General features: G+C 39.2%; 1 protein-coding gene across 2 annotated transcripts in view; it reads left to right on the top strand.

The window, feature by feature from the left end:
* Pex7 (peroxisomal biogenesis factor 7) overlaps nt 1-18,266 on the top strand; it is a 70,570-nt gene that overhangs the window by 29,560 nt on the left and 22,744 nt on the right. For both annotated transcript variants that reach the window (XM_087911556.1, XM_085688943.2), the window contains exons 6-8: nt 369-475; nt 1,773-1,886; nt 5,029-5,084. In XM_087911556.1, coding sequence (XP_087767682.1) covers nt 369-475; nt 1,773-1,886; nt 5,029-5,084 — 277 coding nt within the window. The remainder of the gene's footprint in view (nt 1-368; nt 476-1,772; nt 1,887-5,028; nt 5,085-18,266) is intronic.

Below are 18,266 nucleotides of genomic sequence, written 5' to 3' on the forward strand. Positions count from 1 at the left end.
CATTAGAATGTAGCATATATAAAATCCTGAAGGAGCCAGAGGCATGGTTCAGCAGTACAGTGTGTGCTTCTCGTGCTTGAGGCCTTGAGCTCTTTCCTAGCACCAACACAGACACCAACAGATACTCCTAAGGTTAAAACATCTCCATTTTGGTGTCTCATTGTGAGAGTCAGACTCCCTTCTTCGATGTAAAAGCACTACCATGGTATTGCTCTAAACTGTAGTTCTTATGCCCTGTGATGGTCTTAAATGTGTCTAGATGCAGTATCCTGGCAGTGGCATTTCTCACTTGACTTGTGATGAGCTCGCCCTTGCTCTGAGCACCCAAGTGGGCTGTGGAGGTTGACCAGGTCTTCCCTTTCTATCAGGTGATCAGACTCTGAGAATCTGGGATGTGAAGACTGCAGGAGTCCGAATTGTGATTCCAGCACATCACACAGAGATCCTGAGCTGTGACTGGTGTAAATACAACGAGGTACAGTACGGCTCCACGCAGAGCGCTCCTCTGAATGGTAACCTGTGCCTTTATCTGTCTTGTTGATGTGGACTTTGGTGCTGTTTCTGGACCATTAAGTTAAATTCAGTCCCTGTCACTTGTAAATAAGTGCCTGGCCTGCATTAACATGAATTGGATTTAAGTGCTCCTAAAACATCAAAATAAGGAATAGATATTCTTAAGAGTTCAACAGTGCAGCCTTTCTTGTTTGTTTTGGAAACTGCTTTACACGTTATGTATTTGTATTTGTGTGATTGCTCTTAACCTTGGTACTCCAGAGTTTGCATTCATTTCTTTTTCAGGTGTCTAGTCAGGCCACCAAATTGTTCATAACTCAATTTTCAATTTGACAGTTTATCAGTTTTTAGGATTTTGTTTTATTTTCCTTTTAAAGTCAGACAGTTTCTATACTTCTGTAAGATGGTGGTACCAATGTGAAACATTTTAAAGCTTCAGCTAAAATATCTGAGCATGAGAATTAAAAAGTAGGAATATAGGGATGAATTAAATATGTTAATATACCTATCTATATACCTCAAGGAGTTTATTGGCTGAGAACTAAAATTACCTATTTTATTTTCTCTTCCCTAGGTTTAAATTAACTTAGGAAATTTGAAGGAATGCCACACTGGCAGAATTCTTTAAATAAAAAGAAAATATGTATATTCAATAGAAGTATTTAGGCTTAAAAAACAAATGAAACAAACACTTTGCTTTTTCAAATAACTGTGTCATCTTGGTCCCCCCGACACACATGTGTTTGTGTGTGTGTGTGTGTGTGTGTGTACGTACTGAAGATTGGACTCAGAGACACATTTATGCTTATGAGACAAGTATTCTATCACTGAACTACATTGCCTTTTAATGCCTGGTAAGACCTCAGAGCATGTTTTAAACCTCTTAAAGAGAAAGACAGGCTGAGTTGTCACAATATTTTAAACCCTTGTACATCTATTGCTACTTGAAAAAGTAAGTTAGAAAATCTACAATGCTGTTTGAGACTTTGCCTCTTTCTCTTGTGTGTGGTGTTCTGTCTTGTACTTGAAACATATTTAGTTTCTTCCCTCTCATGTTGTATATTTTTGTTTTTGTTATGAAATGACTATTTTGGTTCCTTTCTTGCTTGTTATACAACTTTAAAAAATAGATTGGGGTATATATTTAACTACAAAAGTGTGTTATTGTTTCTAGTGGGGAATCCTTAGTACTGTTTAATTGCAAAGATGTCATAGCTTTGTTTCTCTTTATTTATTTATTCTTTCTGAATTGTTTTCAGAACCTGGTGGTGACAGGAGCGGTTGATTGTAGTTTGAGAGGCTGGGACTTAAGGAATGTACGACAACCTATATTTGAACTTCTTGGTCACAAGTATGCTATTAGGAAGGTGAAAGTAAGTCTTTTTATTTTTTACACATAGAATAAAAACACAAGCATCAGTATAATCACTGAAGCCTGTATAAAAGTATTTAGGGATTGAAGTTGTATAGAGCTGGGGATCAAGCCTGGGCATGGCACAGGCTAGGGAGTGCTCTACTCCTTCATCCATGGCACAGGCGAGGCAATGCTCTACTGTTACACCCATGGCACAGGTTAGGGAATGTTCAACTCCTTCATCCATGGCACAGGCAATGCTCTACTACTGAGCTATGTCTGTGGCTTTTGGTTTTCTGGGACAGGATCTCACTGTGTAGGCCAGGTAACTTCAAAATTATAGTTCTCCTACCTCAGCTTCCCAAGTGCTTGGATTGCTGATTCCTTCTTATATGTGCTTTTGTTATCCAATTAATGATAATATTTAAAGCTAAAATTGGGTCATACATCTGAGTAAGCTGTTAAATAAAAACCATTTTTTCATCTTGTTATTAGTCAATTGATTATTTCTTCTAACATTTTTAGCTGTAGTAGTTTATATTTAGGGTTTATATTTTTCATAATTGTCTATTTGTTGAGTGTGTGTGTTCAATGATTTGGAGAGATGGTAGTTTTTTTCTCTAGCGTGATGATGTATATAAAAGCTATTAATGTGCAGGGTGTAGAAACTTTCTAGTCCGAACAGGAGAGGAACTCACTTTTTAATGCTGCTTCCAATAGACTTACCTCATTGTAAGGGAACTTAATTCAGTTCCTTAGCTTCCTGTCTGGTGATTCTGCTGTTTCTGTAAAGACTCCTGATTAAGTGGTGTCTCCTGATTTTCAAGTTTTTACACCAAGAGCTAAAAAATACTTTACTGATATTTCCAATATGAAAGTCGTGCATTAGCCCTATTTTAAATGTTGCAAATCATCATTAAGTTAATATTTTAAATTATATTAGCCTATGTAATTTTAAATATTATGTAATACTTAGTAACATTTTACTTTCATTAATTTAATTTTTTAAATCTAGTCTTTGAGAATCTCATACATGCATACAAAATATTTTGGTCATCTCTACTCTTCCTCCAGCTTTACCAAGACACCTGGCACATCCCCTTCTCAACTTCACATTCCCTTCCCCCTTTCTTAATAACTTTCTTAATAACCCCCTGGGATAATCCAGTTAGATGCATCTCATACACATGGGTGTAGGACCATCCCCTGGAGCCTGGGCATCCTCCCAGAGAGAACTGGCCCTCGGTCCCCCAGCAGCCATTACCTGACAGTAGCTCTCAGTTAGAGAAGGGCCTCATGAGCCCCCTGCTGTTTGAGCTGCCCTGCTCTCTGTTCTGATCTTGGGCAGGTCTTATGAGGAGTACAGCGGCGTGAGTCCATGAGTACAACAGCTCTTGTGTTCAGAGGATGTTGTCTGACAGCAGCCCTTCCCTCCTCCAGCTCCCGCTGTCTCCCCACCCTTTCTTCCTGTGTGCTCTGAACTTTGTAGAAGGGGCCTAATGTAAGAGGGTCTCCTGTCTGGGACTCAGCAATCCATGGTCACGTGTTCTCTAATCCATGGTCACGTGCTCCTTGCACTTGAGTTGTCAGTTTCTCTGGTAACCACCAGCTACTGCAAAAGTAAAAATAAGTTCTTTTACGTTTTTAATAATGATCTTGTATGGACAGGTTTTATTAGTAGAAAAATACTTTTTTTCTGTATTTCAGATTTTTCTGAGACTGAAGTAAGGTAAATGTGGTAAAAGTACTTTGGAAACTGTAAAATAGTATCTGGGTGTAGTTAGGGGTTGGATTGTGATCTCCATTACCACATAAAGCTGGGCATGGTGGTACATGTCTGCAGTCTCAGCACTTGGAAGGTGGAAGCAGGAGGATCAGGAGTTAAGATGATCCTTAACTTCTTAACAAACTGGAGGCTAGCCTAGGCTGCAGGAGACCTTCCTCTACCAAATGCAGTTATATATGTATGTGTAGCTATTAAAATCAGATCAAGCCTGTGATTAAGCTCTGTAGCAGAGTGCTTTCTCAGAATGCATGAGGCCCTTCAATCCCTAGGATTCCACACTAAATATAAATAAGTGAAAGTACACACATAACAGTGTTAATAAAACAAATACTCATCAAATACAATTGTAATGCCAACCAGGCAGTGGTGACTCACATCTTGAATCCCAGCACTTGGGAGGCAGAGGCAGGCAGATCTCTGTGAGTTCAAGGCCAGCCTGGTCTACAAGAGCTAGTTCTGCGACAGGCCCCAAAGCTACAGAGAAACCCTGTCTTGAAAAACCAAAAAGAAAAAAAGAAAAAATTGCAATGACAGTCAACAGGTTGTTTATCATTTATGTTGATGCTGTTGCCTGATATACTGGTTATATCTCATGACAGAAGTTACTTAGGGAAAATAGGTGTAATTCAGTTTTATGGTGGCAAGGCAGTTGACTTGGACTAACTTGGTCTGGGATTATGGGAGCATGCAGAGCAGCCTACTCATATTGCCTGGATTGGCGACAAGTGAACTCGCTCCTAGTCCCCACATATATGCTTGTAGCTCAAAATTCAACCGCGAGTCCCATGTCCAAAAGATTGCACAGACTCTTAAAACAGTGGCAACACACTTCAAATGCATGAGCTGTCAGGGACATTGCCCATTTAAATTGGGACACTGGGCTAAAAATTTACATTTTTATCCTTGGTATCATTTTTCATGAGCTATGATATATACATAATGTTAAATTATTTAAAAATTTATATTTAACATTTAAGTGATTATTTTGCTGAGAGTGTATTAACATCAAATGTATTCATATAATGGGCAGATGCTATAGTTATTGTCTGTCTATATACTGACACACTTCAGTCCCTTATATTTGTAGAGTTATGTTTAGGTAGCTTGTAAGAATTTGTATTTAATTTTTTTTTAAATAGCAACATTTAGGAGTACATGTTATAAATTATTTCTGTAGAACTTAAGGGATTTTCTTTGGAGAACGTAAAAATAAAAATTTTGCTATAAATGAATACTTGAAAGGTCAAAATAAGTACATAAGACCCAGAAAGGCACAATTTTAAGTGACACCCGTGGGTGAGCCTCAGTTGACTGTGTTTATGGGGCGACTGGTGGAGTAGCAGCTGTGACTACCCCTGACTTCTCTCTCCTGCAGTTTTCTCCATTCCATGCTTCGGTGCTGGCCTCCTGTTCCTATGACTTCACTGTAAGGTACGAGATTTTTTAAATACATACTGTGTGCAATTTCGAGTAGCATTTGTATCTGGGTAACTTTTCTGAGGTAATGGATTGCATTGTTAACAATATACCTTTTCTGCCTTTTCCTCCTAGCTAGTCACTCTGTAAGCCACATCCCCTTGTCCCGTGTGCTGTAAAGTCTGCTGAGTTTGTGTGAGGACACTAAGCATTGACCTTAACCAGCCTTGTCACCTTAACCCCCAGAGCTCCACTCCTCTCCTTCTCAGTCAGTGTGTGATCAGCAGGGTTCCCGTGGCTGTCTTCATGCAGTGTCCCTCTGATGGAACAGGTTGAATTGGTGCCTTGAGAGAAAGTGCATGCCTCTAATTTATTTTTCTGGAAGGAGCCTGTATAAGAATGCAGACAAACTGGCTGGAGAGATGGCTCAACAGTTAGAGCAATGGCTACTTTTCTAGAGGACCCAGGTTCAATTCCCAGTACCCACATAGCAACTCACACCTGTCTATAGTTACAGTTCCAGGTCTTCTGATGCCCTCACACAGACATACATGCAGGAAAAATACCAGTGGACATAAAATAAAAATAAGTTGCAAATTTTTTTTTTTAAAAAAAAGAATGCTGTCAAACTGGGGAATAGAATCACACTCTAGCCAGGGTGAGATAGAGGGTGTTGTGTTATTGTTTGGTCTTGCCTCATGTACCTACTCTATCTGTGAACTCCATGTGCAGCTAAGGATGACTTTGCACTAATTCTCTCACCCCCACCTCCCTGATGCTGGGATTGAAGGCATGAGGCACCACATCCAGCCACATTAAAGTAGCAAGGCATGATTGTAGGGTTTTTAGTTTGTGGCAATACTGGAGTTTTTAGAGGAAAGCACCAATGGGCAGGAGGAAAAACTTGTCTCTTGCTTGCCATCCACCCCAGTCAGGCTGGAACTGTGGAGCGAAAGTCACCTGCTGACAGAGCTGTGTATATGGGTCTTAAAGTCCATTAATTTGCTGATAATTGAGTCCACAAAAATGAATGCACTGAGTGGAGATGAGCGTGTGGAAATCGTAGCAGGACACTGCTTTCAGTAGAGAATTAATGTTGGCGGGAAGAAGGGCACACACCACCGAAAACAGGACGAGGCCCAGAGCAGTGTATGACAGAAGCTGCATGGAAAAGATGGTCACGTGTGTCTGTGTCTCAGCTAGGCTGAGCAGGATGCAGAGGAGACTCAGAATCTTCCCTGTCACACCTTGTCACTTATGAGGCTCAAGGGACTTTTCAGATGAGGATGTGGACTTTGGTTTTCCAAAGGTTTCTGTGTCTGAAACTGATCACTTTCACCAACTGAGATTGCATGTTGATCTTTTGATGACCTTGTTATTTTCCTTTTAGAGCAGTGAGCATGATGGGTGTTATATTAAAACTGATGATGTTTGATTATTTTAGTGTCTACAATGCAAGTGTGTGTTGTGTGTGTTATAGTTAAGTGTGTGTGCACGATATGTAACAGGAGCGTTAAGTCTTTTATTTGTGTGGTAGATCATGGTTCAGTGAGTCATAAAAGCTATAAAACTAATATATAATGTCACAGTGTAGACTGCCTATGCCTGTTTTGCTGCTTTTTAAAATTTATTTATATGTATATGGGGGAAAATGTTTGGGAGTTAGAAGACAACTCAGGTTCTTGGGCAGACCCGGGGATCAAACTCAGGTCAGGTTATCAGGCTTGGATGCAAGAGCCTTCACCTAATGAGCCAGCCATCTCAGCAGCCCCATCATGGTAAATTATTTAGTAAAGTTGAAGTTGAGTCATAACTTGGGGTTTTATAAAAAATGGTTAAGTTCCCTACAGCTAAGACACAGTATGCTTCATAAAAATATATCTTGTCTTGTGCTGGTTCTGCTTCAGACTTTTATTTTATTGTTATATGAGAACAGTGTGTTTTCAGCAGAAACAGTACTTCACATTTTAGCTTTCTCTGGACTAGCAGTATGCTCCAATGCTCTCTTTTAAAAAATAATTACAAATTTTAATTTTAGTAGAAAATATTTTTTCTCTTTTTAATTCAAAATTTCTTAAATTAAAATGTAATTACATCATTTTATCACTTCCCTTTCTTCTCTCCAACCTCTCTTATTTACCACCTCACTTCCTCTCAAATTGATGGCCTCTTTTTCTTTGGTTATTATTGTTATATATACATAAATGCACAAACATATACATATAGCCTGCTGAGTCCATTTAGTGTGGCTTGTGAGTATATAACTTTAGGGTTGACCACTTTGCCAATCTTCTCTTTCCATGCTGATCAGCAGCAGAGAGTCAGAGTCCTATGACCCTGTGACCTCCAGGAGGAACAGACACAACAGTGTGTCTCATGATGGTGGAAAGTTAGGTGAATTTGGAATGATAAATACATTTTTAACTTACAGTATTTTCAGTTTGTGATGGATTTACCAAGAATAGCTCATTGTGATGCAATCTCTTTTGGTGCGGGAGAATTGTCTCTATTCTGTCAATCATGTTTTAAATAAACGCTGATTGGCCAGACAGGAGGTGTAGGTGGGAAAACCAGACAGGAAGTGAAAATGATGAAAAGAGAGCAGGAGAATTCTGGGGAAGAAGAAGCTGATTCCTCCCACTCCTGCCCAGATCACTGAAGCAGCAGGATGTGAGCTGCCCCACTGAAAAAGGTACTGAGCCACATGGCTAAAGTACATCAGAAAAATGGGTTAAACAAGATGTGAGAGTTAGCCAGTAAGAAGCCTGACCTAATGGGCCAATCAGCTTTATTACTTATGGAGTCCTATATGTGATTTTTCTCTGGGACTAAACAGCTGGGGGGCCAGGCAGGACAGAAAAACCCCCAACAAACAGGCCCCCTCATATTACACTCTTTTACATTGATTGTTTCTGAATTTCACTCAAGGTGATACTAAGTCTAAAATGTTTCATAGACGCACTGGTGGGACAGCTCAGCAGGTGAGGCCTTCCACCAAGCCTAACTGATGCCCTGAGTGCTACCTCTGGGCCCTATATGGTGGAAGGAGAGAACCCGCTCCTGTCAGCTGTCCTTTGACTTCTTCATTCCCAACACATAAATAAGTGTAATAAAAATTAAACATGTTTCATAGTGCATTCTCATGTAGCTGTGAAGATTATCATCATAGATTTCAGCATCTTACTTCTTCCTGTTAGACTCTCTGTTAGGCTAATTCTTTATCCTATTAAGCTAAGTTTGCTTTGCTACCAATGCATAAACATGATTTGAGTTTTAAGTGCTTGTATTTCGTTTTGTACCAAGTATATCAGCCAGTTCATAAACAAAATCAGCATATTAAGTTTGTGGTATGTGTGACAACCTTAAAAAGTCATCCAAAGATGATTTTTATTAGAAAAATCAACATGTCTTCTATGTTGTAACAAATATGTATCAAGTAGTTAAAGATATATAAGTTTTCATATATAATAAAAATGAAATAATCATTTTAGCCTCAGAGTTAACACTTTAGATTCTTGATATTTTCATAGATATTGAAACCTTTAGAATATTTTTATACCTGACCTTTAGTAGTAAATCAAACCCAAACTTAATTGTTTATTAAAGTTTTATTTCTTTATTATGTATACAGTGTCTGCCTGCATGTCAGAAGAGAGCACCAGATCTCATTACAGATGGTTGTGAGCCACCATGTGATTGTTGGGAATTGAACACAGGACCTCTGGTAGACTAGCCAGTGCTTTTAACCTCTGAGCCATCTCTCCAGTCCCCAAAACTTAATTTTTTAAGATACATATTTTGGCAAGAAAAATATGACAAGAGTTTATTGCTATTAATATCAAACTGTGTGTACTCAAGTTATGCATGATGTCTCTCTTAACCTAGCATTATCAATGCTTTAATCCTTTTCAGTTACCAAACTGTATAGATGTTGTAATGGTTTGAATAAGAACAGTTACCATGGGCTAGTATGTTTGAATACTTGGTCCCTAGTTGGTGGGTGTGTTTGGGAAGCAAGAGGTATGGCCTTATTGGCGGAGATGCGTCACTGGGGCAGGCTCTGAGGTTTCAAAACCCACAACACTCCCAGGCAGCTCAGTGTTTCCTGTTTGTGGATAAGGATATTAGATCTCAGCTACTGCGCTAGCACCATGCCTGCCTGCCTGCCTAATGCCGTGCTTCCGGCCAGGACGGTCATGTCCTCCAACCCTCTGGAATTGTAAGTCCCCAATTCAATGCTTTCTTTTATAAGTTGCCTTGGTCTTGGTATATTAGCACAGCAATAAAAAGTAACCAAGACAGATGTGTACAGCCTTAAAAGTCTCAGGTATTTACATGTCTGTTATTATCTGCCAGGCATTGTAATGGACAGATTGAAGTAAATGGCTAAGGAAATGTATATTTACTCAAAATTTTTAATTATTTTGTTTTTAATTTTTCCTGTTGATATAATGAAATACAAGAGAAGATACAATCTCAGGGAAGAAAGATGAGTTTGTTTACAGTTAGAGGTAGCAGCAGGAAAGCAGGCAGCTGCTCACATTGTGTCTACCTACACTCAGGAGACAGGGACATGACAGGAAGTTCCTGGGACTAAGAGACCATAAGGCCTACCCTTGCAGTCCTTGGTCCAGTGAGGTCCCACTTCAAGGCCCATCCCCAGCTGGGGTCCAAGTGTTCAGGTACATGAGTCTAAAGAGGACAGTTTACATTCAAATCATGGCAGGAGATGATAAAATGGTAGGTTTGGAGAGGAGAAGCAGGCTTAAGCCTGTCAGTTTTGCTGGTATAGTAAGAGAGATGTAGTCACAAATACAGATAGAGAATGATCGAAGACATACTTGTAGAATTATTAGGGTTTGGTGTGTACTTGGGTGTCCTCATAATGGAGGCGGGCTATCTACTAGCCGTGTTACCTGATTGTACATCTCTAGCATGGAGAGGATGGGACATACAACCTGAGATTGTTGTGATGACCCAGTGAGCTAACATACACAAATGCTGGCACACTAGGTGCTGTCTAAGTGTCCTGTTATTGTCAGCCTTAATGACATAATTGGCGGTGACAGAAGACCGTGTGTCTCTTTGGACTTAAAGCCCATTTCAGCTCTCATCTTCAAAGGTGACGTAGTCACTTTTACTTTAGAGCAAGAAAAGCAATCTATACTCAGCTCTTTGTTGCTCTCTTCCCCTTGTAGTTGGGAGAGAAGTAAAACTTGGGGTAGGAAGTTACAGAGAGCCAGTCCTGTCCCTTCATATCCCTTTCTCTTTGGAGAAATTCTTGAACACTCTGTGGACATCTCCAGTGCAGTGGCTATGTGGACCTTTGAGTAGTTGAGGTGAAAGGCTGCCTCCTCCACTCGCTAGACGCTGATTAAAGGAAATGATGCCTCCTTTGTAGACATGTTTAGAGGATTTGATGAGGTAGTACCCAAAATGTTCTCGGCACATGAGTGTCTGAAAAATACAGATGTTCTAAATTAGATGCTAATAGTAATAAGTTTCCTATTTTAAATTGTAAGTACCTCAGGGAGACTTGAGGTGTTAATCATTCATGCTTTACCTAGCATTATATTAATAAGATAATTATATTGCTCAAAGCCACCGAGGAGCCGTGGAGTAGGAATTTTTATTGCACTGTGAAGGTGAGAGAAATGAACCTAGCAGGATGGCGCTGTGGGAACCAGACAGGGCTCACCATGCCGCAGTGAATAGGGCAGCATTTTATTCAGATCCATAGCTAGGAGGGCACTTCTGGGTTTCATACTATTTAAGTTCGTTCTCTAAATTGCTAGATATTATGTACATTTTTATTAAAGAATCTTTATGGAGACAGCATGATATAATAGAAAAAGAGTTTGCAATCCTAGAATTTTTGTTATATCTTTCATATGTATATATAAACTATATACATTCTATATACTTAATTATATACTTATACTTAGTTACTAATATTTATTACATATTTAATATTTATTTGGTATACTTAAGCTATATACTCAGTTATTTAATGTATAACTTTGAGTTATATTTAGTCTCTTATGTGGTTCATATCCCTCAGCCTTTATTTATTTCATAATGTTTTTATGACATTTAAATATCTTTAAATAGAAGCTATACACATAGTATCTGGTGTTAACCAGACAGCCAATTAATTTTAGTTTTTTAAAAAATTTTGTACTTATATAATACCATTTCACTATAAAAATATGTTCTAATATTTTTGATTAGCAAAATCAGTGATACTCAAGGCACAATGCCTGAAATTTAGTTTTAAATGAGTTAACAAAAATATTATATAAACACATACCACATATAGATAGATAGATAGAGAGAGAGAGAGAAGCTAAATAAATGTGGTAAATTTTTAATAGTTGGTGAACTAGAAGAAGTATATGGCATTTATTATATCTGTCTTGAAATTTTTGGGTGGATTGGTAATTTTCAGAATAAAAACACTCAAGGAAAAGTAAAATATTTTCTCATGCTAAATATGATACTAAAATGTTTCTTACTAATGCCTTTTAATAGTATGACATGATATTTAATTTGGAGTAAGATAAGTATCGGTTATTTTACTGCATAGCAGGAAAATGATCTTTAATTGGATTATGCTAACTTAGAATCTGGACAAAACGCATTACCTACCAAATCCCTTTAATTGTTATCACATTCACTCATGGGACCTGCCTGTCTACCGTCAGTCTCAGCTCTGCTGTGGTTGATGGGCTTTTGATCCTTGTGTTTATTAGCAGAGATTTCCGCAGGCAGATACTTCTCCTTTTCCCCCATCCCCTAAAAAAGGTCAGCCAAAGTCAACAGATAGTGTAGCTGAATATGCACTCTGTCTCACAAACCGTTCCTCTCAGCTTTGCCTAGCCCCTTACCCACAAAAAAGGTCAGTAAAAGCAAACAGAAGAAATGTGGCTGAGCTGCAGAGTGTAGCTTCTGATGGCTGTCTAATTAAGATGGCTTCTAATTCCTCACATGGCTAATGGTATGATGTTAATTGTTAACCTTTGCAAGGTCTGTGATTGAATTAATAAAATGATCAAAGACGTGTCTAAATGCTACACCTCCAAGATATGCTAAACATAAAGATCTCTGCCAGCCGGGCACACTCTTCTGTGTTACAGCACAGTTTGATACATTTCTCTGATATAAGTAAGCTATCTCAATATGGTTGTCTTTGGCTTTCTTTTTAAAAAGGACACCTGTTCCCATATTTGTTTAATTCTTGCAAGGACACTTCAGTATTACATGTATTTTGTGTTAACAGAGCATATTGTTTGATCCCAGGATAGGATTTGTGTAATTTATTGTTTGCCTCTAGTGATTGGGACATGCTAAATAAATGTTTACAAATGTAAGTGAATTTAAATTAGATTGAAATTTATGACAACTCTTGTTATTCTGATTATAAAAGCCCAGAAACATGATTTCACTTTAGTTATGTTTGAAGTAGTCGTTAAGAAATAGAACTTAATACATAGCATCCTGTGTGAATGGGAAAATGTTTTTAAGGACAAATGGGTTGTTTTATGGTGTTTAAGTTAGGGCTGGTGTCTCCATCGATAAGGTGGAGTCGCATGCAGATATTTCAGTTTGTTTTACAACTGCAAAGTAACATGTCATATTCTCTGCGTTGCTATTTACTTCCCATATGGCATGTACAAATCCTGTGTCAATTATTGCCATATTGGAAAGTTCTTTTCATGAGGTGAAACTGTTGTAACTTGGTAAATTAAATGCCAAGTAAAACAATTAAAGTAATTTTCTATAAAATGAGAGAACAAACATTGGTTTAAAAGAACTTGTGAGTCTTCTGATTTTAAGTGCCCTGATTTTTAAGAACAGAACATTTTCAGAATCAGCCCATGTGCCTGTCTAATCCATAGCCTAATGCAAACACATGAATAGACGGAACGGGAGCGAGGGATTAAGCCTTGCTTCAGTGCAGTGTGAGGCATTGCTTTGAACTCTGAATTGTGGTGATTAGTTCCAGTGGAAATTTTATGGATTTTGACAGCAAATATGCATTATATTTTTAAGAGTTCTGTTGTGTAGTTTCATTAAGGCACTGAAATAAATTTGGTTGTGTATATTTTCTCTTAAGGATGTGTTACTTTGTCTCATTCTGTAGTGGGAAGTAAAAGACTATCTGAAAATGGAAAAAAAGCTTCAGTAAATACTGAATATATTATTTAGAAAGATAAAGTCAGAAGCAAGGATGAGAAGAATTGAGAGTGATTGCTTCTGCAGCCAGGATGGAAGGGCTGCACCGTTAGGGACCTCATCTGTGCATTACGTTTTTTAAGAGGTATGGCGGTAGTTGAGCAGAAAACCTTGGTCTTTCCTCCTGCTTGCTGTTTGCACAAGAGTGAGCCTGTTTGCTCAGATCAGCTGGGTTCTACACGTCAGCTGGTCACAGTTTAATATGCCCTGAGAACTCAGGGGTAAATAATTCACTCTTTAGGTCTATTCTGAAACCCCAGTCTAGAATATGGATTCCATTTAATGTAACGAACTATTAAAGAGACTGTAAACACTAGTTGTTTATCTGTTTTCAACTTAGATTCAGCAGTTTCTTGTCTTTCTATCATGTAGGCATGTGTGTACCTGCATGTGCACATGGGTGTAGACCAGAAACCTTTTACAGTTAGTGGAAAGGGGGACAAGCATGCAGCAGGGTCTGAGGAAGGAACTACTTTACTCTGCATACTTACTCCTGCTTTCAGCCCCTTTGGGACTGATTTTCTTTCTGCTTTTTCTGTTTCTCTCTCCGGCTTTGTTTATCTCCTCTGGTTCCTCCCTCATCTCTGTCCGGCTCCTTCTCGTTTTTCCTCCCTCATCTCTGTCTGGCTTCTCCTATCTCTTCCCCCATCTCTGTCTGGCTCCCCTGTCTCCTCCTTATCTCTGTGCCCAGTGTCTGCAGAGTAGAGAGTTAAGGTAAGAAAGGAGACTGACTATGCTGTGCAGACACCCTACACCTTACAGCCTTGGTGAATAAATTCATAACTATTTAGTTTCAGAATAAGAACATTGAGTATTTCATGTGGTAGAGCTAGGAAGTGGTCAGAACACAGCTGGACAGTGGCTATAAGTTTAATGTTTTTTTGTAACATGAGGGGCTAGGCTTGTTTGAGTATCTGTCCCACCCGGTTCCCCACTGCCACAAGTTCCAGACAAAATCAACCACACAGATCTCTGTAAGTTATAAAGCTGATTGGTCCATTAGGTCAGGCTTCTTACTGGCTAACTCTCACATCTTGATTAACCCATTTTTCTAATCTATGTTAGCCATGTGGCTCAGTACCTTTTTCAGTGGGGCAGCTCACATCCTGCTGCTTCGGTGATCTGGGCAGGTGTGCGAGGAATCAACTTCCTCCTCTCCAGAATTCTCCAGCTCTCCTTGCATCATTTCCACTTCCTGTCTGGTTTTCCCACCTACACCTCCTGCCTGGCCAATCAGCGTTTATTTAAAACATGATTGACAGAATACAGACAATTCTCCCGCACCACTTCCCCCTCTTTTTTTAAAAAAAGAAAAACAAAGGAAAATATCTATAGTCCATTTTTGGGAATGTGGGCGTAGTATTCCAGGCTACTTCCTGCTGGTTGGGGGTGCTGATAATCTTATGGGGACCTAAAGAAAATTTAGAGTTATGATCAAGTCCTGACTGAAGTATCTTGTGAGTCTTGATCATCTCAGGCAGCAGTCTTGAACCTGTTCTGGCCCATCTGTTCTGTTCTGTTCTGTCTGTTGTGGGCCATCTGTTCCTACCGGATATTTTTCAGGTGGCCTTCCTTGATCAAAGGTGATTTTTTTTTAACTCTGAATAAATCCAGAACCTCTCATTTTCTGTGGAAACGAAAGCAAAATCTCTTCTCCAAAGTAACATACCTTTTGACTTCAATTTTGAAGCCAAGGTATTTTCAAAATACCTATCTTGGATTAATTCTGCAGCATTTATCAGCAAATATCTTTTAGCAGCTGTTGTTCCTTCCTCAGCATTTAAACAATTCAAAGAGAGCATAATAGCATACAGTATCAAGATTCTCTGTATATTTTCCATCTTTATGCAGCTTTATTTTAACCTCTATTTCTTTTATTTTTACTTTTAATTTTTGGCTTTTTGAGACAGGTTCTCTGTATATCTTTGTCCTGGAACTCCCTCTGTAAACCAGGCTACCTTTGAACTCCCAGAGATACGTCTGTCTCTGCCTCCCAGGCTACTCATTCTTTTTTTTACTCTGAGAACTTTAACCTTTAGCCTGTATATATTTTTAACACACTGTAAACCATTTAGAGATTTTCTTACTCTTTGAATCTCTTTTTACTGTATATCTCTCTTTTTCTGACCACATGGGTCTTTAATTTGCTAAGGAATATAGAGAAAACAACAGTCAAAAGCTCTAAGGCGTTTCAAGGTCCTTGCCAGGAAGCAAGCTGCAACAGTGTTTTCATAGTCGGGACTACCTGCTTGAAAGAGTCAGAGTTTTCCCTGGCGGGATGGCCCAGAAAGCCTGCATTTTAAAACAGCTCAGCTTTTTTCCAGCTAAGATTGAAAACTGAAATGCTTTCCTCTAGTCTTTCCCAAGCTTTCTCAGGCTTTCTGTGGATGCAGTTATCCATGTGGGTGCCATTCTGTAACATGAAGGGGCCTGCTTGTTTGTGTTTCTGTCCTGCCCGGCCCCCCAGCTGTTTAGTCCCAGAGAAAAATCACACTGAGATCTCTATAAGTTATAATGCTGATTGGCCCGTTAGGTCAGGCTTCTTACTGGCTAACTCTCACATCTTGATTAACCCATTTTTCTAATCTATGTTAGCCATGTGGCTCAGTACCTTTTTCAGTGGGGCAGCTCACACCCTGCTGCTTCGGTAATCTGAGCAGGAGTGTGAGGAATCAACTTCCTCCTCCCCAGAATTCTCCTGCTCTCCTTGCATCATTTCCACTTCCTGTCTGGTTTTCCCACCTACACCTCCTGCCTGGCCAATCAGCGTTTATTTAAAACATGGTTGACAGAATACAGACAATTCTCCTGCACCAATTTTTTACTATTTAGGTGTGATGCTCTAAGAACACTTGCTCAACAGCATCACCTGCTTGTTCTGCAGAATTCTCATTAGCCCTGGTCCCCACTTTCCCATAGTAGTTAACAATTCATATGTACATAGGCTGTTCTTACTACTTTATTGATCAAGATATTGATGTTGATACTATTTTGTAAGTTTTTTCAACTTTATTCCTTTTTACTAAAATATTCATTTAAAAGTGAGTCACAAAAAAGGTTTCATGATTCTTTATTTTGATAAACAATGAACTCTATGGAAACTTTTTCTTTTACCTCCTCTTGCTGAGAGGTGGTGTTCTTGATATTTCATCCTGCATGCCTGTGGATCACAGCCATGAGTACTCCCAGAGCCAGCCTTCCATCAGCCTAATGGTTTCTTTAATTTGTCAAGTACTCCAGGCTGCCTGCTGTGTGCTTCCTGGGCTTGATGCTTACTGTGATGAACTGGAGCCTGCCTCTTGAAAATATTGATCTGATTAAAGTTTTAATTGAACTATAATAATTCATTCATTTTGATAGAGAAGCTAAGTCTAGAATTTTTATTGTTTCACCTTGAACGTTTGTAAACATGGTGTAGCTTCTGGATATTTGTGGCTTTTTAAAAGTCATTTTTGAAAACTATTAAGTAGTTTTCCAAAATTAACCACTCATTTATTTTACATTACCAGGCAATTAGAGCTTTTCAGTTTTAAACTTGATTTTTGTTACAGTATTAGTTCCAGAAACAAAACAAAACAAAAAGCTAAATAGCTTTCCATTTATGCAAATAAGTAAACATTAGATACTAATAAATGTTTTTGAGTGGGTGAATTTTTCCTCTTTGTAAATTGTCTTGCTAGGCTACAATTTTTATTTTTAAGCTCCCCTAGGAGTGATAAGACAATTAAAATAGTGGGCCGACTTTACCCTGAGTCTTTGTGGTGGTTTTTATGTGCCACTCAACAATCAACTTCTTTCGACACCACAGGGATTTCTAATTTCTTGACTTGCACTCCAAAAATGGAATTCATTTGGTGACAAAAGAGTTGACCGGCTGAGTCGCTGTAAGTTAGGAAGAGAAGCACAGTAGATGGGAGGATGGAGTCAGTGCTTTCAAGGATACTACAAGAGGAAATTCATTCCTGAACTCTGTGTCACGGAAGTTCACGTTTATGCTGGCTCATCATCCTTTAGGGTGTTGGTTTGAGTGTAAGTTGTCTGGCTGATGGAGTTCTGGCATGGGCTTTAGCTTATGGAATTTTCTGTGTAGTTTGAGAAGGTGGGGGAAACTGAGTTGATGCAAGATACAAGCCTGCTTGAGCCTTTAGAATGTTAATCAAAACTATCTCTAGAATCTAGATGGTGCCTCTCTGTGATCTCCTGAACACCCTGGACTGTGTGGACAAGGTCATGGACATGGTGCTCGTAGAATGTGCACTTTGGCTATGGTGTTAGGGATCTCAGGATTTTCCGTGACCTATTCCCCTTAGCTGTAAAATGAACTTTCATCTCTGTGTTCCTTGAGATATGGGTAATGATCAGGAGCAGATTTGTGTGTGTGTGTGTGTGTGTGTGTGTGTGTGTGTGTGTGTGTGTGTGTGTGTGCACAGGTGGAGGCCAGAGGACAGCTTCACATGCCTTTCCATAGAAACCACCAACTTTGTTTATTGAGACAGGGTCTGTCAGTGGAACCTGGGTCTCTGGATTAGGCTAGGTTGACTGCATTGAGCCTCTTGTCCTTGTCCCCTTGGTGGCTAGAGGCAAAAGGATCAGGAGTTCAAGGTCATCCTCACCTGCACAGTGAGTTCAGTGTCAGCCTGGGCTATAAGAGGCATCCTGACTCTGTTAGCTTCTTGAACCACACCTCCCCTTTCCCTGTTCTAGGCTTGGTTCTCTGCTCTTGCCCCTTCACCTACTGCCAGGCTTCTACTGACCCAGGCAGAAATGCTTTACTGCATTTTTACTTTCTACCTGACTAGTCCTCAGCCTTCAGATCCAAGCTCACTGTCCCTTACTCAGGCTGTCATTCTTACATTATACTGCATTGTCTTTGGGGAGGAAGGGGCACATGTCATTTTTGCTGCCATATGTGTTTTGATAGCTTTTGATTTTATTTATTTACTTCTTATTTTCATTGCTAGA

This window comes from Myodes glareolus, chromosome 1 (assembly GCF_982192425.1).
Source record: "Myodes glareolus chromosome 1, mMyoGla1.1, whole genome shotgun sequence".
NCBI lineage: Eukaryota > Metazoa > Chordata > Mammalia > Rodentia > Cricetidae > Myodes > Myodes glareolus.